Here is a 12,880-nt window from a genome sequence, read left to right as displayed (position 1 = left end):
AGGGAGGGGAATACACGGCCCAGAGAGCAGAGTAAAAGTCACACGTAGAGTACACGGCCCAGAGAGCAGAGCACATGGTGCAGGCAGAGAGCAGAGTACACGGCCTACAGATCAGAATACATGGTGCAGGCAGGGAGGGGAGTACACGGCCCAGAGAGCAGAGCACACTGCCTACAGATCAGAACACATGGTGCAGGCAGGGAGCAGAGTACTTGGTGCATTCAGAGAGCAGAGTACACGGCCTACAGATCAGAATACATGGTGCAGGCAGGGAGGGGAGTACACGGCCCAGAGAGCAGAGCATACGGTGCATTCAGAGAGCAGAGCACATGGCCTACAGATCAGAATACATGGTGCAGGGAGGGGAGTACACGGCCCAGAGAGCAAAGTACTTGGTGCATTCAGAGAGCAGAGTACTTGGTGCAATCAGAGAGCAGAGCACACGGCCTACAGATCAGAACACATGGTGCAGGCAGAGAGCAGAGCACACGGCCCAGAGAGCACAGCACATGGTGCAGAGAGCAGAGTACACGGTGCAGGCAGAGAGCAGTGCACACGGCCTACAGATCAGAATACATGGTGCAGGGAGGGCAGTACACGGCCCAGAGAGCAGAGTACTTGGTGCATTCAGAGAGCAGAGTACACGGCCCAGAGAGCAGAGTACTTGGTGCATTCAGAGAGCAGAGTACACGGCCCATAGAGTAGAGTACTTGGTGCATTCAGAGAGCAGAGTACACGGCCTACAGATCAGAATACATGGTGCAGGGAGGGGAGCACAAGGCCCAGAGAGCAGAGTAAATGGCGCAGGCAGTACTGATTACATGGCGCAGAGAGGGGAGTACAGGGCCTAGACATAATACATGGCGCTGAGAGCAGAGTACATGATGCGGGTAGGGACTGGAGGCCGTTGCCGCCTCGGTAGACCAACGCCCGCTCACGTCTTCATTTCCATCTATTGTTCTATTACTGTCCGTGGACAATAAAGTTGTGTGAGGACATTCCGTGGGCGGGGCGTGCGTTCTCGCGAGAACTCGCATTGATTGCGCACTTGGTGAAGAAGAGGCGTTGCGGCCTTTTGAATCTTTCTTCGTCGACTGTGGCACCGTGTGGTAGGCCTGCACCAGCGAGAGAATGGCGGAACTCGACCAGCATGACTCCCAGGACGCGCTGAACAACGGAAGCGAGAACAACAGCCTGTGCGATGATCAGTGTGACGCGAGCATGGCGGAGGAGAGCCCTTCCAATGGGATGAAGAAGTAGGTGCCGCCATCTGTGAAGGAAATGGCCGCCGTGAGGGGTTGGGGAGGCAGGCGCGGCCGTGTGGCGGGCAGGCAGTAACTGGGGTATTTTTACCTCACGTTTGTGCCGGATGTGTCTTTGCCAGTGTCCCATTCAGGGGTGACCCAGCTGTAGTCATTGTCTTCTCTGTATTGTAGTGACTGGGGTGAGTATAATAGAACTCCTTTTTCTTATGTTTTAGGTTACGTCGGAGGCTTATCTACAGCATTACCGATTGCTGTAGGTAAGCCCATGATGTCGATGCCGGCAGCTCATAGTCCCAAAAAAAAGGCTGACAGATTCCCTTTAAAGGGCACCTGTCCCCAGTTTTGGCCGAAAGCCATCCCCTTTCAGGGCTGATATGCATCATTCTATAATGCTGTATATCTGCCCCCAGTCGGAAAATAACTTATTATACTTGCCTGCAGGGCGCTCCGGTCTGAGGGGTGTCGTTTTTCTAGGTCCGGCGCCTCCCAACTTATGATCGCTACCCTCCTGCTTGCTTCGTGTGGTTGAAGCGTGTCTGCGTCATCCAAACAGAATCCTCGGTATCTCCAGTATCGCAGATGAAAACGACAAATGCAAGTCTGTGGGTCTGTAAAAAATATGATTCCACACTGATGCCATCCATGCGCTGTACAATGTGCTGTCCTAGATTAACACTTCAAAATATGGGAGAAGCTTTGTAGTTATCCATCCTTGAAAGAACACACTGATAGAATCAATGGATACATGTACCAAACACTAACATAAGCACAAATCTTTGTAACATGCGTGTTTAAATGTGGACATGTGAATGAGCATTACACAGACACAACAGCATGACTATTGTGCCTGTTCTAATGTACTGCAGCTCTGTTCCCAATCACATCAACAGGTGGAACACCACTGTAAAACTGGCGATTACAGATCGTTGGGAGTTTTGGTTTGAACCCTACAGGACCCCCCCCCCCCCTCATCTGCAGTTTGCTTTTAACAAAAAAAAACTTCTTGACTCTTCACCCCGGTCCATTGTAGAGTCTGCTGCATTTTGCAGTTCTTTTATTGTCTGCTGTGCTGATGTTGAGCCAACACTGCTGCAGCCAGTAACTGTGATAGGTAATTCATGATGCCAATACCAGCCATGGATAGCAGTGGACCTGTGCAGGGGGAGTGAAGAACATGGCTGTGTTTTTTTTAAATATATATGCTTATACTGCACTGTGAAATAAACATGCAGTACAATCAGTGAGGCATTTGATTGGCTCCAAACTTTCTTGGCAGCAGGACAGTGAAACTAAATATACAGCCATTGTCATTTAAAAGGAACCCGTCGCCAGAAATGACGCCATTAATCTGCAGGTTAATAAAGATATGCTGTCCGGCATCTGCACGCAGCTGGGATGGTGACGCCGTTTGTCACTGCTCTTCAGAATGCAGAGACACCACTGTAACTGTACCCCTGTTTGACAGCTGGGCCCTAATGTAGAGCCAGAGTCATTCATGGCCGGGGCGCAGTTAAAGCAGCCGCTCTATTCTCAGAAATGTGACTGAACCGGCACAGCCTCCATGACTGAGAATCGAATGCTGCCAGGGAGACTAAAGTTCATTTTCTCCCTGCTGCGTTTGGTTATGTTCAGGCGCCAGACAGTATAATAATGCTGTTAGCCACATATCTTCAATTAACTGTGGTGTTTCTGATGACAGGTTCCCTTAACTCCTTCCCGACCTGTGACAGCGTATGTGTCATGAAAGTCGGTGCCAATCCGACCTGTGACGCATATGCTATGTCATGGGGGGATCGTGTCCCTGCGGGTCGGGTGACCGGGGTCACTGAAAGTTCACTCGACCTGCAGGTACAGGGGGCTTTGTACTGCACCCCGGGTAGTGGCTTAGCAGTAGCATCAGCCACGGCTGGAGACCTAGATCCGACAATCCACCACCACCGACTGACGGCGCGCTTTCCGATTTCACTCCCGACTCCCGGTGTCCCTCCGTCTTCCATTATGGGTGCCGCCATCTTCCAAAATGGAGGGCGCATGCGCAGCGCGCCCGCAGAATCTGCCGACTGGCAGATTCATTCAAGTATATTTTGATCAGTGATGAAAATAAAAATAAAATGTAAATAAACCCCCGTTTATCACCCCCATAGGTAGGGACAAATAATAAAATAAAGACATTTTTTTTTTTTTTTTTTTTCTCCCGCTTGGGTTTGGAATTAGGGTTGAGGTTAGGGGTGTGTTGGGATTATGGTTAGGCTTGTGGTTAGGGTAAGGGGTGCATTGGGGTTAGGGTTGAGTTAGGCTACTTTCACACATCAGGTTTTCGGCGTCAGGCGCGATCCGGCGTCGTGCCGGAATGCCGGATCCGGCAAATGTTTTGTAAAACCTGAAGTGCCGGATCCGGTTTTCTGCCGGATCCGTCTTGTTCTTGATAGACAAAACCGGATCCGTCTCATCCGGTTCATCCGTTTTTCGACGGATTACGCCGGATCCGGTTTTTAAAATTGACCCTTGTGGCCTTCCGAACGGGATTGGCTACTGGAAAACTAGATATAGCATGTTCCTACAGCCCTTCTTTGACAGGTTGTAGAGAAGAAAGTGCAGGTTGGAGAGAAGAGCAAGTTACTGGCGAAGATGGATGTTGTCATTGGAAATATTACCACTAGAAGTTCTGTGACGGTTTCAGGGACAATTTTCCACTATACTTTGTCACCTCAAGGCAGAGTACACTGGGATGACAGAGTGTGAAAGATTTGTGCCCTAAACTTGTGTACCTTCTGGACCAACAGTATATACCTTTGCCAACCAAAGTTGGCTATCTTGTCATGGTCTTACTATTTTTACCTTTAGGCCACAGTGGTGTACCTGGTTGTGTTTTATGCAAAGTATTTCACCTTTTAACAAAAGTTGTGTACATTGGTAGGAAATCACCAACAATAAACACAACTTTTTAGGTGAAATACTTTGCTTCAAACACAACCAGGAACACAACTGTGGCAAAAAGCTAAAATTTACCCACAGTTATATACCTGGTTTTGAATACCTTTTTACCTTTGAAATACCCTGTATTTAACCTTTTTTTAAAACATAGTTCGCCGCAGAAAGAAATGACAGACAACCATTGTGAAACGATAATTTAACTTTTATTTAAATTTTTTTTTTTTTTTTGTTTTTGTAAAATGTTTTTAAAGTGCAAAAAACTTTTTTAATAAAGGTTTTAAACCCAATGGGCATTTTTATTACAAAAAACACACATTACAAATCTGTGTACTGTGTGGTGGAAATACTGCTGGAGGGGCTGCGGGACACTTCGACACTGGGTGTGTGGAGAGAGGACTGGGATCGTGGTGGGGAAGGAACAGTTAGAGGTGAAGGTGTGGAAAAAGCTACAGAATGGGTGGACATGTGGGAGGCAGAAGAGGTGGTGGGCGGTGGAGTGTTGGGCAGGGACTGTAGGAGCAGATGATGTTGATGGAAAGTTGTACGGGGAAGGAGTTTGGTACGGGGAAGGAGTTTGGTACGGGGCAGGTTGCTGGAAGTGGGGAGATGTCTGGTACTGGGGAGGTTGCTGGTACTGGTGAGGTTGCTGGTATGTAATAGGAGGGGGAGGATGGAAAGTGGCTGGAGGGGGTGCAGATGTAATAGGGGGAGGATGGAAAGTGGCTGGAGGGGGTGCAGATGTAATAGGAGGGGGAGGATGGAAAGTGGCTGGAGGGGGTGCAGGTGGAGGAACTACAGTGGTGGGAGGTGGAGGTTGGGAGGTAACCTGCTGTAGAGCACCGTGGCACGAATGCATTACATGCATCTGCTGGGTAGGAGATAGTGTTGCCATGCGCTCCACAACAGACCTGAAAAAGGTGTGGTTTGGCGAAGATCTTGCTTCTGAATGCATGGTTTGCAGAAGTGTCTTCACCTCCAGAATGCTGGAGTTGATCTGCTGAAAGCCTGCGGAGATTTGCTCTGACAAGACTTTGAGACAGTTCTGGAAAGATGCATTCTGATGCAAGAACTCTTGCGCATAACTCTTTTCCTGACCCCTCTGCCGCTGCCGCCCAGTACCCGCAGGTGTACTAGAGGTGGTAGGGGCAGAAGGGTGGGGTAAAGGGAAAGCGATCTCCTCACCAGCGGCTTCATGTAATGTAGGCGGCCACGATGCTCCTGTGCTGGTGGATGGGACAGATGGGTCGAATGTGTGGGAAGGCTGGGAAGGTGCAGATGTACCGGGGCGGTCGAAGTGTCCCTCGGTGCCGGTCTCCTCAGGGATCGCCTCAGAAGGGTCCAATCGTGCAGGCTCCCGAGTGCTGCTCACCGTGCTGTGTAATAAAGAGAAAAAAAAACAATTAAAATACTGACATGGTATGGCCCTGGCTGAAAAAAAAAAAGTTACATCTAACATTTTTATCACATGTGGTGTGTAATATTTACCTTCTGGTGAGCATTGTTTCCCGGAGGAACGACAGGGCTTGTGCGTACTTGTACTTGCTCCTGCGTCCTCCAGATCCACTCGGGGCCCGCATCTCTTTATTGAACTCCTTCTTGAAACGATCCCTCACAGACCGCCACCGATTCACAATTCTGTTCCCTGAAACGAGAAAGGAGTGGTTAGTATACAACATCAGTGTTTCACAAACTCCAGTCCTCATGGTCCACAGGGGTCATGTTTTCTGGATTTCCATAGTAAATAGAAATCCTGAACACATGATCCATGGGGACCACGAGGACTGGAGTTCGGGAAACACTGGTTTACATCAAGCAACCGGTACTGTATATACTTACGCTCTTTAATCTGGGCCCGAGCTTCGAGGTCCTCCCAGCGGCCCACAAGGAGAGAACAGATTTCCTCCCAGAGTCGTCGGGTAACGATCAGGTCAGCGTGGCGGCGGTCAGCCATATTCCAGAGCGGCTCCCTTTCTCTGACGAGATCGATGAGGCGGTCCACATCAATCCCTCCATCCTCACCGTCCGAGTCGGGAGCACGCTGTGAAGGCTGTTAAAGAAAAAGACAAAAATTACATAATTAGCCTCCACAAAAGAAATGAAATAAAAAGTGCAAAAAAAAATGCAAAAATATTTATACTTACACGCTGGTGACCGCCGCGTTGCTGTCGCCGACGACCCTGGGAGGCACTGCGAGGACCTCTTGGCCGAGCACCAGATTGGGAAGACTAGAGAAGAAAACAAAAAATGTTATGTCTTTGGATGTAGGCATTTGTTTGCTGTGTGTTGTCTGCAGAACATTGTTTTCTATGTGTTGTGTGTAGTGTGATGTTGTGTTTCTGCGTTTGATGCAAAAAACTTACAAATTGTGAGCCCACTCCAGGTGTCTGTCCACCCCTTCCTTCTTCTTCTGGGAGCTCCTCTTCATCTTGTGATTCCTGTTTTGAAATAAAAGGCAATGAATAGACATATATTACAGAGATGATGGATTTTGGAAATAAAAACTTACCGTCAAACGCTGACGATGCGAGGGAGGGCTCCCAGAAGAAGATGTGCTGGCCTGTTGATGGCCAGACTCCATGGCTGTGGGTATTGCTGCTGCCAGTGATGCCATTTCTGCTGCTGCTGCTGCTGCATCTCTTTGGCGGCTGTTGAATAAAGAGAAACAAAGGGCCAATGAATATCTTGATATTCCATGACCCTAGTTTGGAGGAATGGGGGATTTGATAATTACCGTCTCTCATCTGCTGCTGGACTCCCCTCAGCATGTTCCATTTGCTGCTCCATTTGGGGTGGTGCTGATGGTGCTGCTGCTGCAGATGTCTGCTGCCTTCTCCTGGTTCTTGGCTTGGGTGGCATGTTGGGTGTGGCTGAGGGTCCCATTGTCTTGCTTTTATATATCTCCTGTGGGCAGAGCTACTGAGCATGCTCAGACCAAAAAACCGGATCCGGCGCATTGCGGCGCTCATAGGCTTTCATTGTGTGAAAAAGCCGGACGCGCCGGATCCGGCGTGTCCGGCTTTTTCGCCGGAGACAAAAAACGTTACAGTAGACGATTTTTCCAGACGCTGGATCGCGACACATTGCCGGATCCGGCGAAAACCGGATGAAACGCATGGCCATCCGGCGAAAATGCAAGTCAATGGGGGGGGAAACCGGATCCGGCATTGCATTTCGCCGGATCCGGTTTCTGTCAAAAGCGCCGGATCGCGCCTGACGGTGAAAACCTGATGTGTGAAAGAGGCCTTAGAATTGAGGGGTTTCTACTATTTAGGCACATCAGGGTGTCTGAAAACGCGACATGGCACTACCATTGTTTCCAGCCAATTTTGCGTTCGAAAAGTCAAACGGTGCTCCCTCCCTTCCGAGTCACGACGTGTGCCCAAACAGTGGTTCACCCCCACATATGGGGTACCAGCGTCCTCAGGAGGACAAACTGGACATCTTTTGGGGTCCAATTTCTCCTGTTACCCTTGTGAAAATAAAAATTTGCGAGCCAAAAAATGATTTATTTTTTATTTTTTTTTGAGGGGGAAAAAAAGATTATTTTTTTTTTCTTCACGGCTCTGCGTTACAAACTTCTGTGAAGCACTTGGGGATTTAGTTTCCAAAATAGGGTCACTTGTGCGGGGGCTCCAATGTTTAGGCACACAGGGGCTCTCCATACTCAAAATGGTGTCTGCTAATGATTGGCGCTAATTTTCCTTTCAAAAGGTCAAATGTCGCTCCTTCCCTTCTGAGCCCTGCCGTGCGCCCAAACAGTGGTTTATGACTACATATGAGGTATCGGTGTACTCAGAAGAAACTGCCCAACACATTTTAGGATCCATTTTATCCTGTTGCCCATGTGAAAATGAAAAAATTGAGGCTAAAATCAAATTTTTGTGTGAAGAAGAAAAAAAAAAAATAAAGTACTTAATTTTTACGGATCAATTTGTGAAGCACCTGGGGGTTCAAAGTGCTCACTATGCATCTAGATAAGTTCCTTATGGCGTCAGTTGTGGGGGAGCTCCAATGTTTAGGCACACAGGGGCTCTCCAAACACGACATGGTGTCCGCTAAGGATTGGCGCTAATTTTCCATTCAAAAAGTCAAATGGCGCTCCTTCTCTTCCAAGTCCTGCCGTGCACTCAACATATGTGGTTTATAGTGTACTCAGGACAAATTGGACAACAACTTTTGGAGTCCACTTTCTCCTTTTACCTTTGGGAAAATAAAAAAAATTGTTGCCAAAAGATCATTTTTGTGACTAAAAAGTTAAATGTTCATTTTTTCCTTCCATGTTGCTGCTGTGAAGCACCTGAAGGGTTCATAAACTTCTTGAATGTGGTTTTGATCAGCTTGAGGGGTGCTGTTTTTAGAATGGTGTCACTTTTGGGTGTTTTCAGCCATATTGACCCCTCAAACTGACTTCAAATGTGAGGTGGTCCCTAAAAAAAAAAAAAAAAAAAAATAGTTTTGTAAATTTTGTTGTAAAAATGAGAAATCGCTGGTCAACTTTTAACCCTTATAACTTCCTAACAAAAGAAAATTTTGTCTCCAAAATTGTGCTGATGTAAAATAGACATGTGGGAAATGTTGTTTAACTATTTTGTGTCACATACCTCTCTGGTTTAACAGGATAAAAACGCAAAATTTGGAAAATTGCAAAAGTTTCAATTTTTGCCAAATTTCCGGGTTTTTTTTTTTTTCACAAATAAGCGCAAAATTTATTGACTTAAATTTACCACTAACATGAAGCCCAATATGTCACAAAAAAACAATCTCAGAATCGCTATGATGCGTTGAAGCGTTCCTGAGTTATTACCTCATAAAGGGACACCGGTCAGAATTGCTAAAAATGGCCAGGTCATTAAGGTTATAATAGGCTGGGTCGTGAAGGGGTTAACCCCTTCACGACCCATGACGCCTACGTAGGCGTCATGCTATAAATAGCCCCCCTGCGGGTCGGGTGACTGGGGTCACTGAAAGGTCACCCGACTCGCGCACACAGAGGACACGCTACAGTTAATCCCAGGGGGCGTAGCTTAGCCCCCATGTGCCTACGATCGCTCTGATTGGCTGTTTCACTTTTAACAGCCAATCAGAGCGATTTGCAATATTTCACCAATGAAATTTGGTGAAATATTACAATCCAGCCATGGCTGATGCTGCAATAGCATCGTACATGGCTGGACACCGATCGGCCCCCGCCACCGATGGACGGCAGTGATTGGCCGCCGCCGTCATCATGTGCTCCCCCTTCCTATCGCTCCCTCCCACCTTCCGATTTCCCCCCCGGGACCTCCAATGGTGCTCCCGGCGTCCCGCCGTCCGGATCATGGGCGCCGCCATCTTGCAAAATGGCGGGCGCATGCGCAGTGCGCCTGCCATTGTCCAAGATGGCGGCGCCCATGAATTTGCTGGCTGCCTGTTAACTTTTCATTTTGATCACTGTGATACACTCTCACAGTGATCAAAATGGAAAAAAAAAAAGTAAATACACCCCACCTTTTATCACCCCCATAGCCAGGCGCAAATAATAAAATAAAAGAAATATTTTTTTTTCCATTTAGGGTTGGGGCAGGGGCTGGGATTGGGGGTTAGGCTTGTAGTTAGGGTTAGAGTTGGTATTAGGTTTAGGGGTGTGTTGGCGTTATGGTTGTGGTTGGGGTTATTATTGGTGTTGGGTTAGGGGTGTGTTGGGGTTGGAGTTAGAATTGAGGGGTTTCCACTGTTTAGGCACATCACGGGGTCTCCGAACGCGACATGGCGCCACGATTTATTCCAGCCAATTTTGCGTTCAAAATGTCAAACAGCACTCCCTCCATTCCGAGCCCCGACGTGTGCCCAAACAGTGGTTTACCCCCACATATGGGGTATCAGCGTACTCAGGAAAAATTGCACAACAACTTTGGGGGTCTAATTTCTCCTGTTACCCTTGGGAAAATAAAAAATTGGGGGCTAAAAAAATGATTTTTGTGGAAAAAAAAAAAAAAAATGACTTTTTTATTTTCACGTTTCTGACTTATAAACTTCGGTGAAGCACTTGGGGGTTCAAAGTGCTCATCACACATCTAGATAAGTTCCTTGGGTGGTCTAGTTTCCAAAATGGGGTCACTTGTGGGGGGTTTCCACTGTTTAGGCACATCAGAGGCTCTGCAAACGTAACACGACGCCCACAGACCATTCCATCAAGTCGGTATTTCAAAACGTCACTACTTCGCTTCCGAGCCCCCGACGTGTGCCCAAACAGTGGTCCCTCCCCACATATTGGGTACCAGCGTACTCAGGACAAACTGGACAACATTTGGGGTCCAATTTCTCCTGTTACTATTGTGAAAAATAAATAGCGGGCTAAAAAATCATTTTTTGAGGGGAAAAAAAAAATTTTTATTTTCACAGCTCTGCGCTATACACTTCTGTAAAGCACCTGTGGGTTCAAAGTGCTCACTATGCATCTAGAGAACTGCCTTAGGGGGTCTAGTTTCCAAAATGGGGTGATTTGGGGGGGAGCTCCAAAGTGTAGGCAGACAGGGCCCCTCCAAACACGACATGGTGTCCGCTAACGATTGGAGCTAATTTTCCATTCAAAAAGTCAAATGGCGCTCCTTCCCTTCTGAGCCCTGCCGTGCGCCCAAACAGTGGTTCCCCCCCACACATGGGGTGCCAGCGTACTCAGGACAAACTGAACAGCAACTTTAGGGGTCCAATTTATCCTGTTACTCTTGTGAAAATAAAAAATAGCGGGCTAAAAAATCATTTTTGTGGAAAAAAATGATTTATTTTCATGGCGCTGCGTTTATAAACTTCTGTGAAGCACTTGGGGGTTCAAAGTGCTCACTACACATCTAGATAAGCTCCTTGGGGGGTCTAGTTTCCAAAATGGGGTCACTTGTGGGGGTTTCTACTGTTTAGGCACATCAGGGGCTCTGCAAACGCAACATGATGCCCGCAGAACATCCCATCAGTCTGCATTCCAAAATCGCGCTCCTTCCCTTCTGAGCTCTCCCATGCGCCCAAACAGTGGTTTCCCCTGACGTATGGGGTATCGGTGTACTCAGGACAAATTACACAACAACTTTTTTGGTCCAATTTCTCCTGTTATCCTTGTGAAAATAAAAAATAGCGTGCTAAAAAATCATTTTTGAGGAAAAAAAAATATTTTTTTTATTTTCACTGCTCTGCGTCATAAACTTCTGTGAAGCACTTGGGGTTCAAAGTGCTCACAACACATCTAGATAAGTTCCTTGGGTGGTCTAGTTTCCAAAATTGGGTCACTTGTTGGGGAGCTCCAATGTTTAGGCACACAGGGACTCTCCGAACGCGACATGGCAACCGCTAAATATTCCATCATATTTTCCATTCAAAAAGTCAAATGGCGCTCCTTCCCTTCTGAGCCCTGCCGTGCGCCCAAACAGTGGTTTATGACCACATATGAGGTATCTGTGTACTCAGGAGAAATTGCCCAACGAATTCTATGATCAATTTTATCCTGTTGCCCATGTGAAAATGAAAAAATTGATGCTAAAAGAAAATTTTTGTTGGAAAAATTAAAATGTTCATTTTTTCCTTCCACATTGCTTTAGTTGCTGTGAAGCACCTGAAGGGTTCATAATCTTCTTGAATGTAGCTTGAGGGGTGCAGTTTTTAGAATGGTGTCACTTTTGGGTATTTTCTGCCATATAGACCCCTCAAAGTGACTTCAAATGTGAGGTGGTCCCTAAAAAAAATGGTTTTGTAAATTTTGTTGTAAAAATGAGAAATCGCTGGTCAACTTTTAACCCTTCCCAACAAAATAAAAATTTGTTTCCAAAATTGTGCTGATGTAAAGTAAACATGTGGGAAATGTTATTTATTAACTATTTTGTGTCACATAACTCTCTGGTTTAACGGAATAAAAATTCAAAATGTGAAAATTGCGAAATTTTCGCCAAATTTCCGTTTTTTTCACAAATAAATGCAAACATTATCGACTTAAGTTTACCACTAACATGAAGCCCAATATGTCACGAAAAAATAATCTCAGAATCGCTAGGATCCGTTGAAGCGTTCCTGAGTTATTACCTCATAAAGGGACACTGGTCAATATTGCCAAAAATGGCCAGGTCATTAAGGTCAAAATAGGCTGGGTCATGAAGGGGTTAAGGCTTGAATGCTGAAGCGTGTTGCTCTACCCTAGCCTCTGATACGTCTGTCACAATTTTTAAAAGCACTGCAATAAAAGTGAGGTTTATACCTACCGTTTAATCGTTGGAGCATTCTTAATCCATGTTGTTCTACGGGGCCCATACTCCTATCTGATATTTTTTGGGGGCAAGCCAGTGCGTGGAAAACACCAGAGTGCAGTCCAAATTCTGCAGAATAAAGAAGATTAAGAATCTATTTTTCCATTTTCTCATCTGAAAGAATCTGATCACACTATGCTCAGGCTCTGATTGACGAGTGATTTGCGTAATCGACCTGATTTTCTCGGGTGAGAAAACATACGGTCTTCTGAACCTAACCGAAGAGCGATATTCAGTGTAAAGTCGGTGTCCACTAAAACACCTATGCTCTCCTCTGATGCCTTTCCTGCAATGTTGGCACTTGCTCTCTGTGACCAAGTGACATGTCATGCTATACCTGAAGTCAGTGAGCGCTGGCTTCACTCTCCCCTCCTTTTGGACAAATCTCATGTATCTGCAGAACGTGAGAGCTGCTGA

At 46.6% G+C, this 12,880-nt stretch overlaps 1 protein-coding gene across 1 annotated transcript in view; it reads left to right on the top strand.

The window, feature by feature from the left end:
• Positions 1-1,018: 1,018 nt before the first annotated feature.
• Positions 1,019-12,880, top strand: part of MYEF2 (myelin expression factor 2) — a 34,294-nt gene continuing 22,432 nt past the window's right edge. The window contains exon 1 of the mRNA XM_073568453.1: positions 1,019-1,256. Within this exon, the coding sequence (XP_073424554.1) occupies positions 1,132-1,256 (125 nt within the window). The 5' untranslated portion in view covers positions 1,019-1,131. The remainder of the gene's footprint in view (positions 1,257-12,880) is intronic.

The sequence above is a fragment of the Dendrobates tinctorius genome, unplaced genomic scaffold, assembly GCF_039654945.1.
Source record: "Dendrobates tinctorius isolate UK_male_01 unplaced genomic scaffold, ASM3965494v1 ptg000022l, whole genome shotgun sequence".
NCBI classification, from domain to species: Eukaryota; Metazoa; Chordata; class Amphibia; order Anura; family Dendrobatidae; genus Dendrobates; species Dendrobates tinctorius.
This window is presented reverse-complemented; position numbering and strand designations above follow the sequence as displayed.